Raw genomic sequence first — 22,484 nt, forward strand, 5'->3', positions numbered from 1 at the left:
TAATAAATATTACAAACATCTACCTATGTATGTGACGTGTCACAGATATTTTTGAGTATGGTAGAAACGGTGTTGAAAAGCCTAAGCCACTATTTAAACAATGTACTTACCTACAGGAGTCTCAGGCAAGCTCTAACTTGAGTCACTACTTACTACAAAGATGTAATAATCACAGATTAAAATTCTGTAATTTCTGGCTGAAATAAAACAAGACCAGTCTACAGTTATGTTATTGGCCATATTTCAGAGGACACCTGAGGGTGTCTCTGGTCATGTGCAGCCCAAACTAAGTGATATGAAACCAAGGAGACCTATTATAGTCCAAGCTTTCAGAGAGGCCTCAAATATTTACAAGGTGAACAAACAATTCTACATACATTTTACGACCACTAACTCTTACATAACACTGGTGTTAGAGATTACATTGAAGAAAAACACACATAAACATGTCCCACAGGGGGGAGTTATATCAGATGCCCAAACAAATATGTATGGTATACACAGACACATTAGGTAAGGCCTTAACAACACATTAAGCAGACAATTGTGCTTTATTTGCTAAGATCTAGGAAATATTGTTTTTATTCTGTAGCAGCTGTTCTGCATCACTAAATATATTTTGTATACTTGCAGTTACACATAGCATCACACATTATTTATCAGTATTAACTATCTTACTGTCATGCAGTTTAAGATTACAGTGTCTATACTGGAAAAGACAGGGTGGGTTACAGAATGGAGTTAAAACATTAGACAGCAGGGCTCAAAACTGAAAGTCAGTAATCATACATTTCTATTACATGACTCTGCGATCAAATTTAAAGAGATAAAAGTCACTGTGGTAACATGAAATTTGGTAGGACAATTCAGGAGTGACCAGATTTTACAGGACCATGCATTCGCCTCTTTTTTTGGTTTTTTTGAGCCATGCAAGTTGAAGGGTCATGAACACACAGGGTATCAAAACAGACAGGTTAGACTCAGTGGCAACATGGAACATTTGGAATCAAGTGAATAAAAGACAGAATCACATACCCATTTTTCCACATCAACTAGCTGTAGAAAGAAAAAGCAAGAAATCAGTAAATCTCTTTCCTTAAATACAGCATATCAAAGTCTATTTTGAAGTTAACATTTCATATTTTCAGAAATGTATCTAGTATGAAAGAAAATGTGTTCTATTCTATAGCTTCTAGTAATGAAGATATTCTCCTGGCATCTTCTCTTTAAAATGCCAATACCTCACTTTCTGTCTTTATTTTGTGGAAAACACTTCAAATTCTAGAAGTCAAAAATGTCCCTCTAAAATCAGATAACAGGCAGCAAAGGAAGACTGATGCTGAATTATTTCCACACTGTATTCAGTACCAACCAGTCAAAAATGCAGAATACAGTATCCTACAAATCATCTCTCCATTTCCTCCTAAGTAAAGCTCTGCCATTAGTGAACATCATTCACTTGGAAAGGTTTCATTGCTGCTATTCATGATTTGTCAATTTAAAGAATGTCATAATATTAAAGTTAAAATTAGGGGTACCTGTAAAACCCTGACCCTACAACCTGCAGCATATGAGAATATCTTGCACAAGAACAGAGAACAGCACATAAAAATGTCATCCATTTCTTCTACAGGTAAAGTGAGAATAACTCCAAAAGCTTAAGGTTTCACATTACCAATGAGTTTCAGGACTCATTAAGGAAACAGATTTTAAATTACTCTCTCTAAAAAGTCTTTGGACTGCCTTACAGTCTCAGATAGGATTGATATTATCTACTAGAACACAATTCAGCTACTAGAACAGTTAGTATGCCACTACCTATTAAATACTTTGTTGGCACCAAGAGCAGTATATCTGTAGCAGATTGCTCTCTGGACTTGGCACAGAAAATGCTGCAGAATATCATCCTCTCAGTGGTTTTACAGTATTCACATATTGACCTTTTGTTAGCAGATGCCACATAAAAGTTAAATAATTTAAGATAGCTTAGAGAAAAGCAAGAGCAATTTTCAAAACCAGTAATATCTAGATGTCAACTTGCTTGTAAAATTACTGTAATAAAAGGCAATGTATTTAGTTCTCATCTGTTAAAATAACTCAATTGAAAGTGAACTTTCTCACTTTTAATATACATTTCAATTAAAGAGCAGCTTTATGTTTTTTGTTCAGTGCTACACAAAATTCTGATTTGCCCCTATTTATTTTCTCAGCAATCTTTACTGTGACTTTTGTTATCAACCACAGCTGCAGAAATGCCTCCTCAAAAACAGCTAAATATATTAAAACAGGTACATGATAAGAAATTATTTGAAAAGATGTCAGCAAGTTTTAAAAGTAAGCAATGATTTAAATCTAAATGCAACTACACTTTCTTAAAAACAACTACACTGTCTTAAAAAAGGAGTAAAGAATAGCCAAGTTAGATTTATGTACAAGTATTTCTTTTATTACCCTGCCTTTGATGCATCCTTTGTTTTGCTAAAATTTTATATGCTCTGAAAACAGCACTGCAAGCAATTTGCCTGTGTGACAATGCTAGAAAGAGGTGATGCATTCTTTATTGCCCTGCTTTGAGAAGAAATTGCTGTCCCAAAGCGTAAGTGAACAAGGCAGCCTCAACTGTTATCAGAGAACCCACTCAAAGCTCAACAGCCATTATCAGTTTTACAATTAATTGCCTCATAATTGCTGAACTGTCCACCTACTTTATTCTTATGGACACCAGATAGTTTCATGAGTCATGTGCAATATTTTCCAAGTATTTATACACTGCACACACTAATTCTGCTTTGGTACATTCATGTTTAAATAGAATGTCTCTCAGGACAGCCACTTGAATCGTGCACGTACACTTGTCAAACCGTACAGTTTGACACCCACATGGGAATGATTATGAATTCATCCAGAGATCTGATTCTGAAAGTGTGGTGCAGTGCACAGCACAATAAGATCCTCCATACGTAATTACAGCCGTATTTTATAGGCCTTCTGCTGTGAGCTTTGTCAGAGCCCTCCCAGGTCTTGCTGTGCTCCTGTTTCATCTGTGGGAGAGTCCTTTGAGTGACTCAAGTCACAAAAAAAGACATTTCTTTCTTACAGGCCACTTTGTCACAAATTCTAAGACTTTTTTGTGCAACTTATGGAAATAAAATTTTGTCTGCTTTTGGAACCTATTCTGGAAGACTTGTGACCTTGTCATTTAGTATCCCCCTTGGAGGAGGAAAAAGGCATGCTAGAATATTATATCTACTCATCTGGAAATTTCTAGGAACACGGATTAGGTAAAGCTAAAGATAAATAAGATTACTCATATCCAAGAGCAATTGCCCTAATGTAGACAAAATAAATGCAAAGCTCACACAAACAGAAATGAAATAGCTGATACCTCAGTCTAGCACATGTTTCTAAGATCTAAGCTATGATTCAGAAAACAAGCAAGCAAATGCTTCACAGCACATCTAAATACAGATTCTGTTTCACACTGACACCTCCATCTTTTGTCTGTCTTCAAGACTAGAAGCCACAGGAACCCTTTTCCCATGGATTTCCCAGCACCCATCCAAATTCAGGAAACACTAAGAATCAAAGCTTCTGTTGCTATATATGCATTGGTCATTAATCCAAGGGGAGAACTGAAAAAAAAAAAACCAACATACAAAACAAAACAAACAGAAAATTCACATACACACCAGAGAGTGAACAAACAAGCAAACAAATTCTAACATTCTCTTTTACCAGACCACATTTTATTACCTCTCTTTTTTTGGAGTGCTTAATTTTCTTGGACTTGAAATTACCTGTTCTACATAAATAATTCAGGTTTTGCTGACTTGTTCACCTGTTAGGAGGTGTAGATCTTTCAACTAGTCTAGGAAGGTTTAAAATTCAGGATAGGCTGGGGACATAGTATGAACGGACTGGCAGTCACTTCTGAAGTTACCTCTCACTGTGGCATCTCACAGTAACTGCTTCATTTCAATCATACATTGCATTAGACACAGTCCAAAAGAACAGTACAATCATTTCCTTCATAAAGCACAGGAATTTTTGCCTAGTCAGAAAAAAACCCAAATCCCTGGAAATCAATAACTTTTTTTCATCCAGCTCATCTTCTCTCCTGACCATTAAGTCCTATTTTTTGGAAAAATAAAATGTTTAGGTATGTATATACTGTGTTTTTTCTCTTTTTCTTTACCCAAAGAGGATCTGGATTTACAACACTTCCTCCAGCAGAGGATGCACAGTCCATTTTAAAAGATATACATGTCAAAGGCAGTGTGCTACTTAGAATTTTTTTTTTCCTTATGCACCTGGTACTCAAAGATTTTCTAAGGAAAAAAAAAAAGAACATGACACTCTCTAACACTGGATATCATAATTTAGTGAGTACATTTCTATGTGACAATTCTGAGTACAGGAATTATTATCTTGCCATGAGAACATGAGAGTAGGGAAAAGACTGAAGGATATATCATGTCTGGAATTTATTTAGTGACTGCGAGCTACTTATACTACAATAATCATTTTACAGAAAGCTACTAATTTGAGCTCAAAAGAATTACTGCTAGCAAGTAGCCATCAACCTAAGTTAATGAGTAAAATTTATGACACTTGAAACTGGAGAGCAGTGGAAAATAAAATGGTACAGCACCCATATATCTGGGCACCTAAAATATACAAGTAGTGCTATAAAAATAAACCCAAGGATTACAAGTTTTGTTCTAAGAATCAAGCAAAAGATCAAAGATGGCATTTAGAATGACGAAATAATCTCCCTCCTTGAACTAGAAGACAGCACTATACTACAGTCTTAATACTTCCCTTAAAATTTCAGGTTTCTCTAGTAAGAAGAACATACAGTCAATTATTTGGCTAATAATTTACTGCTATGCTAATCCAGAAATCCCAGACTGATCTTCACTTGCCGACTCCTCTTCAGAGGCACATCAGAGCTCCAATCTTTTCAGTCAAGCTTTCATTTTAAATGCATTTAATCCAAACCAGAAAGCTGGTTTTTTATCTTTTTTTCCCAAGCACTGCATATGCCCAGAACTACACTAACCAGACACAAAAGCCAGTTAAAAGAGCAGAAATGTTATTCTGCTACCCCTACTTTCTCCTCATCATAAGAAGCCAGGAACTAACTGCAGAGAAATAAAGAGGGATCTTGCTGGCATTATAAGGAGTTTTTTTTCATTTTTTATATTTGACAGAAAGCAGGATCACAGAACATGTGCTGAATTTCCACTAATACAGAGGCATTAATTACAAGTGCACAAGCTACAAAGTAAGCTACTTTAAGCTATGAAAACGGCCTCCCATTCCTAATTCTGGCTTCTGTATTGTGTTTTCTTTCATCTCCTTGAGCAGCACACAAAAATACTAAGGAATTTTATTTCACAGTGTATAGGAGAATCTCAGCTGACTCTTGATAATCACATTCTCTGCAACAATTTATGAGGACTGCCATGATAATTATAATATATTGCCATGATCCACACATGGGATTGTGACTGAAATCTCAATGAAGAAATGTATACCATTCACTAGTAGATGTTATACTTTCCCTTGCACTTAAACTCATTTATCTTAACCAAACTCTTATTTTAAAAGTTGCTTTTTTTTTTCATTTCTCTCTTGTGGAAACTGAGAACATATAGCAAAATCTTTGTCTAAAACTTTAATAAAGATAAGCAAGGTGAGAATAAGTAGAATTGAACTACATTCCAAATTGAATTGTATTCTTTACTTCTATTACAACACTTGATTAGCTTCATCGACACCTTGACTTCCTGAATTTAATATCGAACAAGCTAATTAATGATATGCCTTCTGTTCCAGCCCAAGGTTGTCTTCCGGTGTAGGCTTTTGTCATCAAGACACTTCAAGAGCTGTGCTTTCATGTCTATTTGCTTTAACTCCTTCTCTGCATGTAACTTAGATCAGAAAACGTTACTGGGTAGAAACAAAGTAACTTGTCTCCCCCCAACATCATTTTCTACTGATCATCACCCTAGAAAGAAAACTTTGAGACTCCAAGGGTCATGGTAAGGCCAGAAAAAGGCTTGCAGCTACTTACCTCCAAAATAGGAAACTTGTCTAGGATAATAAAAATGTTTTATTTCATGCCACGCATCCTCATCCAAACATGGTACACACATAAAGAAGGGCCATGTGCCAGGCCAGAAGTATTTGCGTGTGACAATTCTGTGATTTGAAATAGATACTGATTTTATTCCTGTCCTTGCTTGACCCTGAGGATAAGCAGAGTGCAAAAACACTGCGCCTGCCATTCTTGATCTTTTCCAGTTGATCAAAGTGCAGTTGATCAAAGCCTAGCCATATTCTTTTCGTGCCTTATTTGAAATGGCCCACTAACAATCACTTCTGATGCTAAATAAGGTGTATTAACGAGGAAATGACAGTATGTGTTTCTCTTTAAAAGCTCCATTTTTTTTTCCCCACTGTTTTACTTCCAGTTCCTATTTTCAGTAAGGCATCACTAAAATGTGTAGTCAGTATTTTAAGAAGAGAAGACTCTAGCTCATCTTTTCATAGTTTCCACTGGTATCAAATATGTATGTCCATCTACATGATACAAAAACCCACACAGCATTAAACATTAAGATCCTTTTCCCCTCCTTCCTCTCCTTCTGTCACCTTATTTCCTTGCAGTAAGAAGCACTTGGTTCATGTAAACTCAAAAGTCTAGGATGGCCAACCTTGCAGTAAGGACAAGCTAAAGTTGTTGGACTTAGCAACTCTATCCCTCTGTATGACACACCACCATCTGATAAAGACTTATTCAAATAATTTATTAAGAAAATTACCGAATTTTGTTATTTGAAGTGAGTGATGGCTGCTACCTGTAGCCCACCCTTAGACTAATGAAAACAACTCAAAGTATAGAAATAAAAAACTATAACTTGGCCCTTTTGCCCAAAAGGTTGATTAAGAAAACTTTCAGGTAAGTAATAGGAAACTAAAACAGCTCTGGTTTGTTATTTCAAGAAACCTCTGGTTCATTTCTGATTCTTCCTTTCTACATGTGGAGGTTCTTCTGGCAAACCTGAAAACATTTTCAGCCTGTCATATTCACAGCTGCTGTTAGCTTTCAAATAGGTTATTAACTAGGCTACTGTAGTGTGAATCAGAGAGCTTAAATTTTCAAGAGTGTATTTAACTGCCAATCTTCATACTTCTTTTTAAGGAAGTACCTTGGTAACTTGGCTTATTCATTAACATACAGAACACTTATTAAAAGAAATGGGAGGTGTTACCTCTTTCCACTGGCATGAGAGATGAAATTACTTTTGCCCTCCTCCCATGCTGAGAAAATGACAAAGCTGCCAGCTCTCCGTGTTATCTTGCTGCTTACTAATACAAAGTAATTAATGAATTCAGAGTTCCACAGTTGGAGATAGGTGATTTGAATATTCAAAAATCCACTAGCTACAGTTGCATTCCTATCCCGAAATGGCTGCATTCTGTCTCAGAAGCACAGGAATGCTCTTCTGCTCTGTGAGGACACACACATTTTCCTCATCCCTTAAACACAGAAGGATAACTATACATGCAAGACACTTGCATGTGATGATTCCTTCACACAGCCCTTCAGATCAGAGGATAAGGGCTTCACTTTAATCCACAGCAAAGACTATCCTACACATGAAATTAGAGAGCAGTTTGCTGGCCAGTGGCACAGAAAACAGATTTTATTAAAACAAGGCACCAGGAGGAGTGATTAATCAGCCATGACTGGATGATTAGATGGGAGTTAATAAGCTCGTGATGCAATTTAGCTAGAATGTTGCCTTACTGATGGGTATTTTGCAGACAGCATTTTCCTGAAAAATGAAGTTGTCAACTATTGGAGTAGAGGTTGTGAAATTAATTTTTTTTCATATTACAGAAACACTTCAGCTTTGAATTCACACACAACGTGTGCAACCTAATGCTTTCATTCTCCTAATAAAATCTGGCATAGATTTATGAGTAAACAAGTCTGAAAAAACTCCTAGCCTTAATTAAAATGCTTTACCATAATATTACTGAGACATTTAAATAAAAGATATTTTTTGATGTCTATTTTCTCATGTTGTCTATGAATTATTTTTGTAGCCATTTCAGTGCTTCTCTAACATCACTGGATTGGAGAGTAGGGAGAGGGAAGGGGAGGGCAAGGCAAAGATTGTGATATTTGGAAGAAAATACAGACATTCTAGAAGCAATATTACTAAGGAAGGAAAGAAAATATGGATATTATTGTCAGTAAGCAGACAGCTCTGTCAGTAAGTCGATCAGCTCTGCACCAAATTCAAGCTCTCCTGTTAGTAACAGGAACAAGACAACAATGTATAGAAAGAATCAGTCTCACAAGATAGGGAAAACCATGCAGCAGAGCCAAAAATCACCGTATAAATAAAGGAAGTAAAAGCTATTAAAATAAATTTATTTTAAAAAGGAAAATACGTATATTGACACTAAATAATAGAGACCTGTTTTTAAAAGCTGTACTCTAAAATCAGTGTCAGGTTTATATTAGAAAAACAATTAACTCACTAGTAGTCCATTTATTTGGTTATGCCAAGGTGCAGAACAAATGAAACCTTTAGCTAAGCACTTCCTCACAGACTGAAGTCTTCACTCAGACATGAGTGAATGTTATGTGTTTGCATCACTCCCTTTAATAATTACATTCACAATCCCATTTTGGCTCTCTGAATCTGACTTTGTGATTAGTCCAGTCTTGCTCTCAGTTTGAAGTAATCCAATAAGCCAAAAGAAAACGAAACTACTAGAAATGAAAAATCCAGCCAGAATTAGGGAGCAAAAGGGAGGAAATTTCCCTTTGTGGAATGCAGTTGGACTATAAAAAGGAGATGGTTATGAACCAAAATTTCCTAACTGTTTTAAATGCAAGCAGAATAAGCATGTAAGAAATAATATAGAAAATGCTTCCTGCTCTACTATATTTAAACAAACAGCTATATTTGCAGCTTTGAATCCTCAAGAGATTTACATGCCAAGTTACATGGAAAGCCCCTAAACACTATCCCATCCTATTTACAAAAGATTTCAAAGAGTGGCCTGTGGTAAAAGACATCATGAGTAAGATGCTAGGCTGAAAAACAAAGAGGAAGAAAAAGATGAGAGAAAAATATTTGGGCATGTAACAAAATAATTATTGTACTTCACTGATAAACTATATCAAGCAGAAATGATCAATTTTAACCATGAAGATCCACAAATCAGATTATTTAATTAATCTCCTGCTTAAAGTTTTACTTGTGTTAAGGCATTATTTTTCTTTACCCTTTTTACATCCAAAAAATAAAATCTTGAAGTCATCTATGAAAATTATGCTAATTTCACTGGGAAAAGTTGGAAAAGTTACTGGAATTAAAGAAGAAATCTCAGTAGAAAGCTTATTGCATGTGCTATTTCTTCTCTCAACTCATACCATGGCATACATGAGTTGAGAAAGGATTCAAACTGGTTAGGGTCAGACATCTGAGGTACAAAAACACTGTGCAGTCTCAAAACTCAGCCAGTCTGTGGTTTTCCACCCAAAGCTCTCAGTTCCCTAAAAATGTTTTATCTTATACTTTGCAGCATCCTGGAATACTCAGAGTTGCAAGAAGCACTCAAGTCTCATATTGCTTGCAGTAACACCAAGAAAGGACACAGAAAGAGAACTGTGGTCTTCTGCGCACAGGCAAATCCCAGCTGCCTCATATGTCCCTAGAAAGATCTCCAAACCCACCAAGAAGCTGTTTCTTTAGGACAAAAGTTTTGTATTTCCCTAAGTAATGTACCTAAAAAATAGTGACATATGGCTGAGGAGAGAGAATATGAAGCCCCACCTGAAGTTTCTTGGAACAGCCAAAGGATTTAATCAGTTACTGACATTATTAAAATTTGGGCAAATGCACAAGTTCTTTTAAAGAAGCCAAGCTATACCCAGTAAATCACTTATATTCTAACAAACAAACACCACCTGGAAATGGAATTTTACAGGAAGGGCAAAATGCATGAATACCTAGATAACTAAAATAGTTTGTTGCCAAATGACCTACATATACAATAGACTATGTCAATTTACTACATTAAATAATCACCAGTAAAAAAAACAGGATTTCCAAATTTTTCACTTTCCTTCTGCTATTTGCATACCATCATCTTTTGACTCATCCCAATATTTTTTAAATAGAAACATCTTTCAAAAAAAGTGAGTGTTCTGTATATTTGTCAACAGACTGTCAGCTATCAAAGGCTGCCTCAGGAGTGGAAGCTGCATGTTACCACCTTCATTACAAGCACAATCCACTCTATCAGCAGTATCTACAGAAAAACAAGCATTAACCACAAAAACCATATACAACAATACAGGACTCCCCAAACTGAAGCAGATGAACACCAGCCAACATAAATAGAACATAGGTTTACTAGCAGAAGCCTGAATACCCTCCATTCTTGTCAAGTTTCTTTTCTTTGCTCTGTTTACTTAGAAGTACATGATTTCCATAAAGAAAAATAAGGCTTAATCTTTCACCCCTATCACATAAAAAAGGAAATCAGTGCCTTATCTATTTATACACAGAGGGAATGGCTATTATTTAAAAGACTATAGGGTTAGTTCAACTAACTGTTGAAATAGCAAATGCTAAAAAGACTGTAGCCTAGCAGAAGGAGGAGTCTGCAGGGGAAAGGGAGGACAATCTTCAGAGCTCAGCAACTATCATGTTTGTAAAAAAAATAGTTATGGATCAAGATCAAAAACCTAACCATATGTGGATAATACCTCCCCTTCTCACTTACCATGTACTCTAAGAAAGAGGTTTCAATTTTCACTGGAAAAACGAAGGACAGGTGCACACAAAGTGGTCAGGAAGCATCATAGAGAGCACATTCCCTCTTTTTAAACCTAAATGTACGCGTGTGTGTGTGTGCGCGCCTGTGTGTGTGCACACGTATATTTATCAAGCATGCTTTTGAAGAGGAAGAAGTCTATACAGACTGCCTGCAGGAACACAGCAGGAGCCTTAACTGCTGCTGAGATCCTGCAAACACTCCAAAATGAATCCTGCTGGTGTGGGATCCACTCCCCACCACAGAAGCCAGAGGCAGTTCGGCAGGGTGGATTCACAGGATGCTGCAGGCAGGGGCAGCTCCCTTCCCTGTCCCAGAGCCTGCAGTTCTGACTGAACCTTGAGGGAACAAGGCTCTGCTCACAGGAGTGGCCACTCAAACACTAAAAAACTAAAACCCAGGTTTAGGAAAAGCTGAGTGATCCTGACACACACTGAGGCAAACTCATGGTCTATAGGTGGATGATCCTACCACTCAAAAAGGTAAGTCAGTTCCCCTGTGAAGAGCAGGGGTTCATTGCTCACTCGGGCTTCTCTGCTGTGCTCAGGTCCCAGACTCAGCTACCAAAAAGGCACCTGGAGGCCAGGGACAGAATCTCACCTCTGCCTACAGAGCTGCACTCCATTCCCAGCCTCTCTGTGTTTACTTAACACTCCTGGTCTTAAACCCCTTCATTTCTTTCCGTCCCTCCACACTCAACTGAATAGTTCTTACCATCCTGATAAGTAATTAAAAAATGGTAATTCTCTATGATAAGAGAGAAACAAAACCTAGGTATTTTAACTTTGAACCTGAAAAGATGTAGCTCTCACACAGCAGTAGTATTTAGATACTCATACACTTACCTGCTTGGAAGGCTCTTGTCTTATTATAATCATTGAAACAAACCATTTGCTGACTCTCCAACAAAACGTTACAAAACTAGAAACCTTCTTGGTGAATGAACAGTACCACAGTCCCTAAGGAACAGCTGGGCATCTAAATAAATAATTTCTCCACAGACAAATGGTTGCTCCAGGGAGGTGAAATAACACCTGTTCTCACTAAACCTATTATTTTTACTAAGATATCATAAGATAGCAGTGATGTAGCTACCGTGGATTCAAAATTCCTATTGCCTTGAGGAGATGCAATTACAGTCATGCAAATGAATCCTCATGCAGAACATCCCTATCCAGACTTGCTCAGCAACAGAGTTCACTGACAGCAGCAACAAACTGTGCATGTTTGTCAGCAACTCTGACAGACATACCACAGAGGCAATACAGAGATGAACCCACCCCAAAATCAAATCCTTCCCATTTCCTATCCAAGACAGGAATCCAGTCTGTTCAGTCCTGCTCATTCTCACTACACCAGTTTTATCTCTTCTTTTAATGCTACCCTTGTTGGTGTTGCTCAAGTGTTACCCCTTTGGGGAGGACCACTCTTATCCAAAGTTAAACAATATGGGAGCCTATGATGCATATAGAGCACCATTAGAATCAAAAGCACCCCAAGGTGCTGAACCCTGCAGGATAAGGAGAGCTGGGAACAAACTCTCATTACAAAAACCTTGACTGAATTTGAGGATAAGGGTGCTTTGTTTTTTTCTTTAATTACCACAGAAGGTATTGGTAACTCCTGGAGGCTGAGCACAATGAGCAGATTTCAAGAGGGAGACTCCCTTGCGTAATCTCGCAGCTCCAGCTGCTGAGATCCTACCAAGCTGGCTGATAGGAGTCTAGTTTCTTGCTACACGTAACTGCAGACAGAATTAATGTTTTTCACACTGTCGGCCTCTGTAGCACTCCTACACTGATAACATTTTACATCACTCAACAAAATATTCTTTTAATTTGTTATTATAAGTCATTGAGTTGGAAAAAAGGATCCTTCCTGTTTTAAATTTTGAACCAACCTAGCCAAATATTTAATGAAGCTACCCTTATAAGAAGCCATTACAAGACAAATAGAGATATGGAGAGCTTTCATATATATTATGAGGTGTTTATTGAGTATAAGCAGTCTGTTTAAAAACATTGAATTATTATTATTTCCAATCTCAGTATAACTGGACAAAAGTAAAAGTTATGTTTTCGCTAATCTAAGGTCTTGGGCTTTACAAATAATTCATCTTACAGCTGTGCACATTGCAACAGAGGATACAATGTTTGAGCATCACTTTATCCAGGCCTTGCCTCAGCTGAGAGATTAATGTAAAACTGCACTTTGTACAATCAGTAGTAGTAGAATTGTAGCAGACAAGAATCATATATTACCATTAACAATTTAATATCTCAAAACATTTTTGACTAAGCTAAAGTCTAAGTCTTTGTGTTTTCAAAAAATTATGCTAACTTTTAAAAAAGAAGTAAACAAATTTAAGACAAACAGAAAAATGTCACTGTTTTATGATGCAGCCTTTCACATGTCCATAACCTTTTCAACATCAAACCTTCCTGATGCAAAACGTAGACGAGAGTGTGGTCACTTACTATTTTGTTTCATTCCAGCTTGTTGTGCAACCATTATACTAAATATTGATTAAAGAATTCTTCTAAAGACAAAACAATCAAATCCTATCTATTTAATGATATTCACTACTGTAAAGCTAGCCTCACAAATATTAATTCAATTTTCACAATAAAATATTTTCACAATATTGTGAAATATTGATATGTCACAATATGACATATTAATAGACTTAAAGAATCTACTAAAATCAATGTGATACACAAAGCAGGGATGTTGGTCTGAGATGCCTAGGACCCAATTTGTAGCATTATTTTATGTGTTGCTTTCATCAGCTACAGTCCTCGGCACATGCATAAATCAGTCCTGAGGTATGAAGACAAAATCAGAAAAAAAATGCAAGTATCAATCACTGCTTAGCTTATTGATTCCAACTGCTTATCTACACTGGCTTGGTTTAAAAACTCAGTGTGTTACTATCTATGCTGAGACATCTGGTAGAATTAACAATATTAATGGCTTAGGAGACTATCTCAGCTTTACATAGGACTGAGCAGCAAAACTGAGACTATTCAACATTCTAGAAGAGCATCTGAATGTAAGGATTTGGTGGGGTTTATCTTTTCATCATTTTGCATAAACAGCCTTTAGTACATCAATTCCACCTGCTGATTTAAAAAAAAAAAAAGGGATTTGATTCTGAAGATAAAGTTAACTGCATAATTTTCAATTTTGCTGTGCTTAAATTTCATACAAAAAACCCCAAACTCTTTCAGGAACTAACTGGAAATCTTTACTGAAAAGCATCAGTATGTTGCCATACTTTATTTTAACAAGCCATAGCTTATAGACGGCAGAGGGATAATACCTTCAGAATTTTGCCTACACGTAAAAGACATAAAAACAAGAAATCCCCTTCTTTTTTCATCCAAGGTAAAAAGCCACACACTACACCCTGAGTTCGTCATTCTAATCTCTCTGCCAGTATTTCTCAGCTGTCCTCATGGCAGCTCAATACATAGAAATGCCAGTTTCAGTGACTTCTAGATTGCTTATATTCAGTCAGCAACTTTTAGTCCAACTATTTTCAGTTTGTTCCCTAGGACCACACGGAATCTGAAGCAATTCTTGTTTTAATCCTCACTTTTCCACTCCACTTCAATGGGAGAATTGAATTTGCTACAGCTGTCCCTAAGTTAGACTGCAACAGCGCCTGAGTACTCCACTGAGTACTCATTCCACAATCAGATTTTTCCTTCCACAACCAATGTTCTTCTTCAGATGGGCTGGGAGAACACCCAAATTATCAAACAGAAAGAAGCCTGCTTCCAGCTCTGAACCTGCAGCTCTCTGGAAGACCAGCCCTCAGGAGTTGATACTGACATGGACAGTGTCACATCTTCATTATCAGCCACAAGGACAGGACAGAGCTGCCAAGCACAGAAAATCTTCATGGCATGCAGTATTAGAATAGCACAGCTGTTGGGCAAATAAATATTGGGGAAAATGCAGCAAACTGCACACTGAAGTGTTCAGTAGATGACATAGCAACTGATATCAATTTGCAGGAAACTAAAAAGGGATTTAACCCTACATTTCATTTTGCCTAAAAGTAAACAAATTTCAGGCTTAGTAAGGCAACTGAGAGCAAATTTTTCCCCTGTATAATGAAGTCTAGAAAGACAAATAAAAAAAATACTTCAAGTTTTCTCAGAAGTAAAAAAAAAAAAAAACAAATACAGTGTGATTTTCTGAATAAGCACTTAAAATCATTTCAATATAAATTCTAGAGAGTCCTAAGCTCTCCTGATGTATTCTAGTACCTAGTTTATCATGTCATTCAAAACAGAAATTGTAACTACTTAAACATTCACCTTCTTGCTACAGGTGCCATACAAAGAAATCCTTACCTATTTTACTACTGCACACTATTCTAGTAAGCAATCAAAAAGCTGACACTCGAAGTGAAAGGCCACAAAAGCAGCTGAGAGAAATCCACTGGGTTCCATTGAGGATAAGTGAGTTTGGTGCATCTGTCCTGCTGGAGTCATTAAAACTCAATTCCAAAGGAAACACATTACACTCCAAGTGCAGATGATTTTACCAGCGAGCACTTCATGTAGCATGAAACCTAGCCATTAGCAAAGGAATTGAATGTTCCAAATATTTTGCTGATAAAACTGGGGGAAAAACCCAACAAAAAACAAAAAAGCCCAAAAAACCCAAAACACAAACAAACCAAAAATACCTACAGGAGTCTCATACTCCTACATATACCTGAACAAAAAAAACCGCCCATGCATATACCTTGTGTTGGGAGAACAAAGCACAGATCAACAAACAGCAGCTCCAGAAGCCACTGCTCTTTCCAACCTCTCACCAAAATAGATGTCCCTTACTCTACACCCTTCCAATGATATGAGATTTTCCTGTGGATGCATGGTACAGCAGTAGAATTGGAATGGTTTGGCACTCACCAGTCTTCTGGTACACCAGAGTGAAGAGAATATTTTACCACTGCTGACAAAAACTAATTAAATCTCTGTAAAAGACAATTTACTAATAGAGTTCTCAATCACTCCATTGGGATGGTGCAGTTAAGAACAATCCTCTGTTTGGGATACAAGGGCTCCCATCCACACACAGATGTACAACACACTGGCATGTGAAAGCAAGTCCTGTACACCTGTACTTCTATGTCATATATAAATATACACATATATTATATTCATCAGGTATGGCATGTAAAATATAATCCAGAATCTTCAAATTTCAGTGGTATCACTGATTACAATTATCATGAGGTACTATAAAAGACATAATAAGGTGGAAAAAATAGCATATTATTTATATAATGAGACTGTTGGATATATTTCAGAAAACACAGGCAAACCAAGTATAACTCAGCATAATAACAAGAATTCTTTTTTCCAGCCAACACAGACAATAGATGATTTTGTGCTTGTTCACTTACAGAAAAATTTCCTTTAAATGCCAAACTAATTTAATTTCCTGTACCTAGTCCCTGTGCACAAAACTGGTTTTTATCTCTTTGAAGTAACAAAAGCATTAGAATAGAATGAAAGTTCAAACTAGCCCCTTTTTATATAAATACTGAGAGTAATGGTGTTTGGAATACTCAGATTGTCCCATTAGAAAAAATAATTCATATTTAATCATATGAAAAACCCTCTGAAATATTTCAAATAATAGTTAGTAGCAATGGGCTTTATGAAGGTTACTTTACGCTTAATTTTAATTTGCACACTGTGTTGGCAAATTTTTATCTCAATACCTATTTTTCATGCAGCATGTTTGCTTGAGGATTATTTAAAAAGAAAAACCTTTCAGACAAAATCTTAATCATTTTTGAACCAACAGAGACTAAGTAAATACCTGGCATTCTTCTATGTCAAATATGTCTGGATACCTTTTCTTCTGGATACCCTTTTTTACTGGGTATAGAGCAGCAAAAAGGGAAATAATTCTCCTTGTCATAAAATGTGAGACAGGTAACAGCATACAATGTACAGGTCTGTTGCTTAATTTTCATGAAAAAGTCATTTAAATATCAAAACTGAAAGAAGCCACAAAATTATAAATCACTCCCTCACACCTGAAACCTGGCAACTTCCTTCCCGTGTCCTTGTGACACCTTTTCTCAGTGAATAAAACCTGTGCAGAAGGTGCAACAGCACAAGAGTAATTGATGGTAAAAGAGAAAACTCTGCCTTTCTTTCCTCTTATAGGATATATAAAGTTAGATCCCTTTCTCCTACCCAATATCCATCATATCTGAAAGAACTACCTAATCCTGTTTCTAATATTGTTCATATTGTCTAGAAATTGCAGAAGTTGCTGAATTCAAGACCACTAATGGATAGATGGCCAGGCTTCATTTCTTAAGAAAATTAGGGAAAATTTCCAGGAACTGATTTGATTATGGTATTTAATCAATTTTACTTTAAGAAGAAAGTACTAGATGATAGAGGTCTTGAATCTAGAGAAGAAAGATGTGATTTAAATTATTTTAAAAAAAGAAAAAAACATCAAATTACCCAAAAAGATAATCAAAGGAAAAAGAATCAAATCAAAGAAGAAAAACATAGTTCCAAGTAGTTGCAAGGACCATTCCTAAATTACTCCAGAAGCAATAGATTCACCTTCTCAGGTGAATCACTCTAACTAATGAGCTTTAGTGAAATACAAGGCACTTGGGTCCAGAGAAGGTTCACTGGAAATAACAACAAGGCTAAGAATAGATGGACTGAATGCTTTTTATCGTCTTAAATGCTTTATAAAAACATAAGGACTTCCATCTTCATCTTATGTGTGCTTTTCTAATACTTAGAAGTTACATTAAGAAAATGAGCCAAAAATATTACAAAATAATACCTAGGCTATAGGTCACCCTTGTGCCCACACCCTTGTGTAGGCACCCTTGTGCACCTGGAATTCTGCTTGCCTAACACACCACAGCCCAGACTATGTGATGGTACTCCTTCATATCATTTACTATTTACTATCACATACAATCATTTACTATTCCTTCTCCAAAAGAGTCCTCCGTTTTTCCTCATCTATTTCTGGTTTGTTAGTTTTTGGTGTTTTCTTTCTTTCCTGCTGATGAACTGATGAAAGTGGTACATACATGTAACACTCCACACCCCAGCAAAATATTAAAAAAATACCTGTTTAAAATGAAAAGTAAAAATAATGCTGCCCAAGCAAATAAACTAGGTTGTCGTTTTATTTTTGAAATCAAAACCATTCAAGCAAGCTATGAATGTCAGTGTTTTAATAAATTGTCTGAGCTAACCATACTATTTTACAGGGAAATGATGAAACCTCAGAGCACAAAATAGCTACTCACTGCCTAGATACACACATTCTTTCTTAGGAAATTTCAGTCATTTTTCACTATTGTCTTTGTTACTAGCATTTATCTGGTTCAGAAGAGTCAAGTAGGTATACTCAGATGGATCACTGATCTCACAAAGTATGGAAATTTTCATTCTGGGATTCTTGCACTAAAAGTGTAGGTATTTATTGCAGCGTAGACCTTGCACCTTTAATGCACACTAATTGAGAAATAGCAGTAAATCCAGTAAGTACACACAGTTATTCTTTCTTAGGCATAAGAAAGCTGCTCATTGTTCTGACTCAAGTCAGCGTGAGATTTTGTTCACAGTACTCAGCCATTACATTACTGCTAACTTACCTGTTATATAACAAGAATACCTATTATATAAACATAGCATTCAAGAGATTACACAACACAAAAGGCAAACCAGCACTCTTATAAGCACAGCATTTTAATAATTTCTAATGCAATGAAAAGTAACTGAGGACTGAAAAGACCTCCTTTTGCAGGATTCATTCCACTAGAAAACTGAGGTCACACTGAAACCAGTTTATAGCAACAATTTCTCAAAAGATTGCTATACTTTCTTCTACTAAATGAAATGAAGCACTGTTATTTTAATAAAAAGAATTGATGCTTCTCTAGGAAGGCAACAGTGCTTCAGGCAAGACAAATTACTTTGTATCTTAAAACTTATTTTAACAGTTTCTTCAAACAGATATGAAGCTGTCCATGTAAGTACCTGGCCTATGACTTACAAATATAAATGCAAAGGCAAAATTTATGTATTTTTCATAGAAAGCACAAACAGATACCAAATGTCAGTTCTATTAATTTATCAGCAAGTACATAGTCATTCATTTTAGTACCATCTTGGCTTTCAGAGACTTACTAAAAAGAAAAATATAGACATTGAAAACATGACCTTGTGTTCATCTACAAACCATTATTTTCAAGATTGTTGTCCTCTAATATTAGTATACTAATATGCAAGAGACACAAGCAGATTCCTAATTCATTTGTATAGAAGCCATTGCAGTAGAAATATATTTATGATTTACTGAACACCATCTCTCTCTGTTGATATAGCTGCAGCTCTGTATCTTCTGCTATTGTTGGTATTTAATAGGTGCGGAGAGCACAGTAAACAACTTTGTAAACAGCCAAGAGCCACATAATGACCACACTCAGAACTTTGCTTTATCTTTCCTGTGCACATCTCAGAAGACCTTTGAGTACAGAGCACTGTAGAACAAAGCAGCTGCCATCAGTGTTATTTAGGTTGGGGTGTAAGTGTCCAGAATTCTGACCTTCATGGTTGTGCACAGAAAACATCAGTAATTTTTTCCAAAAAATATCAGATTACCACCAAACATAGTATGTCTCATTGGTCAGTGCGTCCTACAAAAATCTTTTTCTACTCACATCAAGTGCAGAAAATAGTCCAGAACTAGTGCAAATATTCCACGTAAGACCCCTACAAAGCTCTCTTAAGTCTGCCCTGTTCCCAGCAAAATACCCAAGCTCGCATTGTCTAATCATTCTGCAGAGGTTTGTTCATTCTCCAAAGTTCTCTGGGTGTGATCTCTGTATTAAAAGCAAATATTCTCCTAACACATGGCCCCAGCACTCTGCTAAAGACAGTGCAAGAGAAAATCTGCAAGTTGATTTTATGATTTAAACAAAAGTCTCAGTACTTCATGTTCAAAAATTGAATCCTTTTTCATTCACTGCATTCTGCCCTATAGCATTACTTTATCACTCATTCCCCTATACTTCCTTTAGTTCATGCCCCTGCTCACAATCTGTTGGGAATAAACAGAAAGAAAACTGTCGCTCTACTTTACACATGTGGCCATACACAGTTATCACTGTACATCCTGGGGATTTGACTGTGATTTTTGACATTATGCCTGTGTATGTCTGTTCATTTAATTTTATTTTTTTCCCTGTGAATTTTCTTGCTCCTGGTTTCAGTATTCACAAAGTAATGGAAGAGGGGTTTAGAAGCGTGTATCTGCTTACTCTGGCACCACCTCTTCTCTCAGATATGCTTGTCATTCTCTTGTCACAAATTGATCACACTCGGGATCATCCATGGGACTGCTCCCAGACTTCATTTCCCAAATACCAGTTTCAGCCTGAGTGCCTGGCATTTCATGGGACTGACTACTCTACATTAGTTTGGTTTCTTGAGGCATCCCCATAAATATCAGAGGCATGCTTATCTCCTGCCAGCTTTCTTGACTGATGGACTTACGGTTAACACCTATTTCTCTTTTGCCTGTATAACTCCTATGGCTACAGTCACTCTTCCTCAAAAATTAACAGGATTTGAGCTAGAGCACAGCATTCAGATGAACTATAAGGTGCACATGGAGCACTCAATTACAGCATAACAAATCAAATTAACTGCACTGCAGGGAACAATAATTACACTACTATGATTTATTTGTAAATAACTATTTGTTAGTCACAAAATTATTTCCTATTAGGAATAATTACAATAATTCTTATAGGATTTAAGTAATTCCTATATCCTTCATCTTCCAGACTGCTATTTCTTGTCCACCAAACTAAATAATATTTTATCTTCAGCTTAAAGGTCTGTCACAGCATATTTTAGCTCAGGGCATACACATGAGTTTGATTATTTCCAGACACAACCAGCATATATCTAAGTCATTTTAAGACCTTTTAACAGTCTCACCCAATATAGTCAGGAATGCTCAGAAAGTTTATTTGTTCAGAAGAAGTGATCAAGCTTTATATGACATTCTCAAATTAAAACACCCTTGTAACTCTATACTGACTCACAGCACATTGAAATTGTGAATTTACAACTCTAGCAAGCTTCAGTGGACACTGCAAGTGCTTATAATTTCCAAAAAAACCAGACATTCCGATAGCAAAGGAGGAAAATTCAGCACAATCATGCTATAAGCATGTGACAGCCATGAAACCTGTGGTATCATAGGAAAAAAGTACTATTTTGCAAGATAAAGAAAGGTGAATATTTAATAACTTACCCCTTCTGCCTTCTCTTCTGTGTTAGCCAGCATTTCCTGGAGGGCCCGTACTGACAGAGACTGCTCCAGCACAAAGGTGCAGATGGACAAATCAGGTGGAACATTCTAGGTAAAAGAGAACCATGAGATCACATTAGTAACACCAGTGGCTGTATTTTGCCTCACCATCCATGGATCTGAAAGATCTATTACATCTCTGAGGCTATGAAATCCAGCCACGTACTGAGCTGCAACAGTTAAGTTTTAGTCAGTAAAGGGAAGGAATGCTCTGCTCAACATGGGCAAGCTGATACCTGGGGAATCAGGTCCCCTCAAAAAGAAAGAAAGAAACTCTCAATAGAAGAAGAAACCAACGAATTTCATCAAGTTCAGCAGAGGATTGCAATGAATGTCAGGGCCAGCGCACTCCCCCTGTGTGTCTGCAGAGAGAAGGAGAGGGATCTTGCAATTCTCTTTAAAAATCTAATAGTGATTACAGGGGAATAGAGCCAGACTCTTCTTGAATGTGGTCCTTGGAAGGAATAGGAGCAGCAATACAAGTTGTACAAAGAAAATCAGAAAAAAAACTGGGAGCGGAAAGGTTCCTAGGCAAAGCAATGATGGGTCTGCTTGGACATTAGTGTGGAACATGTGTCCCAGACATTATGCTCAGATTGTGAGGAAAACCAAATTCAGTCTTTAGGCTACAGGTATTTAGCCAGAGATCATGATTATCATGAAGGTCAAGATGAATTTTCATAGTAGAAATAGCGGGCACCAGGTATCAAGGCCAAGCCAGCAGCTTCTAAGCCTTGCAGGGCACTATACTTCACTACAGGCTGCACTGACTGAGATAAAACTAAAAAGTCTTACAAAAGTTATTAGTTAACTTGACATGCTTGAAATAAAGATCATTGAACTATTGAAAAGTTAATTTCCCAGACTATCATAAAAATTCATATAAAATTGAAAGAAGTTTGTAATAGCAATGTCTAAGTTACAAAGTAGCAAAGTAAAATTAGATTTTATGTGGGGATCTTTTCTTCTGTTAATAGAACATGCAACTCCTACACACCTTTACTTGCCTCCAGAAATTCTTTTGCATCCCTTCTCTATTTTCTTTTCATGTTAGTTGCATATTTTAGTTTAGGAATATTTTTATTGACTGTTGGAATTCAGTTCTTTTACACCATGAATTCTTTTGCTGCTAAAGCTGTAAAACTGCACACTTACTCAAACTGTGTACAATGTGAAGAGGCAACTTCCAAGGCCAAATTACAAAAGCT

General features: G+C 36.6%; 1 protein-coding gene across 15 annotated transcripts in view; it reads right to left on the bottom strand.

Annotated features, from left to right (window-relative positions):
- Positions 1 to 22,484, bottom strand: part of RYR2 (ryanodine receptor 2) — a 383,167-nt gene that overhangs the window by 245,585 nt on the left and 115,098 nt on the right. For 13 of the 15 annotated variants that reach the window (XR_010439574.1, XR_010439573.1, XM_064708448.1 and 10 more), the window contains exons 3-4: positions 21,220 to 21,324; positions 1,036 to 1,056 (exon numbers count right to left, since the gene is read on the bottom strand). Coding sequence is in view for 13 of the 15 variants with exons in the window: in XM_064708448.1 (XP_064564518.1) it covers positions 1,036 to 1,056; positions 21,220 to 21,324 (126 nt within the window). In the remaining 2 variants the exon portion in view is untranslated. The remainder of the gene's footprint in view (positions 1 to 1,035; positions 1,057 to 21,219; positions 21,325 to 22,484) is intronic. The other 2 variants (XM_064708461.1, XM_064708450.1) reach the window with 1 other exon arrangement.

The sequence above is a fragment of the Zonotrichia leucophrys genome, chromosome 3 (genome assembly GCF_028769735.1).
Source record: "Zonotrichia leucophrys gambelii isolate GWCS_2022_RI chromosome 3, RI_Zleu_2.0, whole genome shotgun sequence".
Lineage (NCBI taxonomy): Eukaryota > Metazoa > Chordata > Aves > Passeriformes > Passerellidae > Zonotrichia > Zonotrichia leucophrys.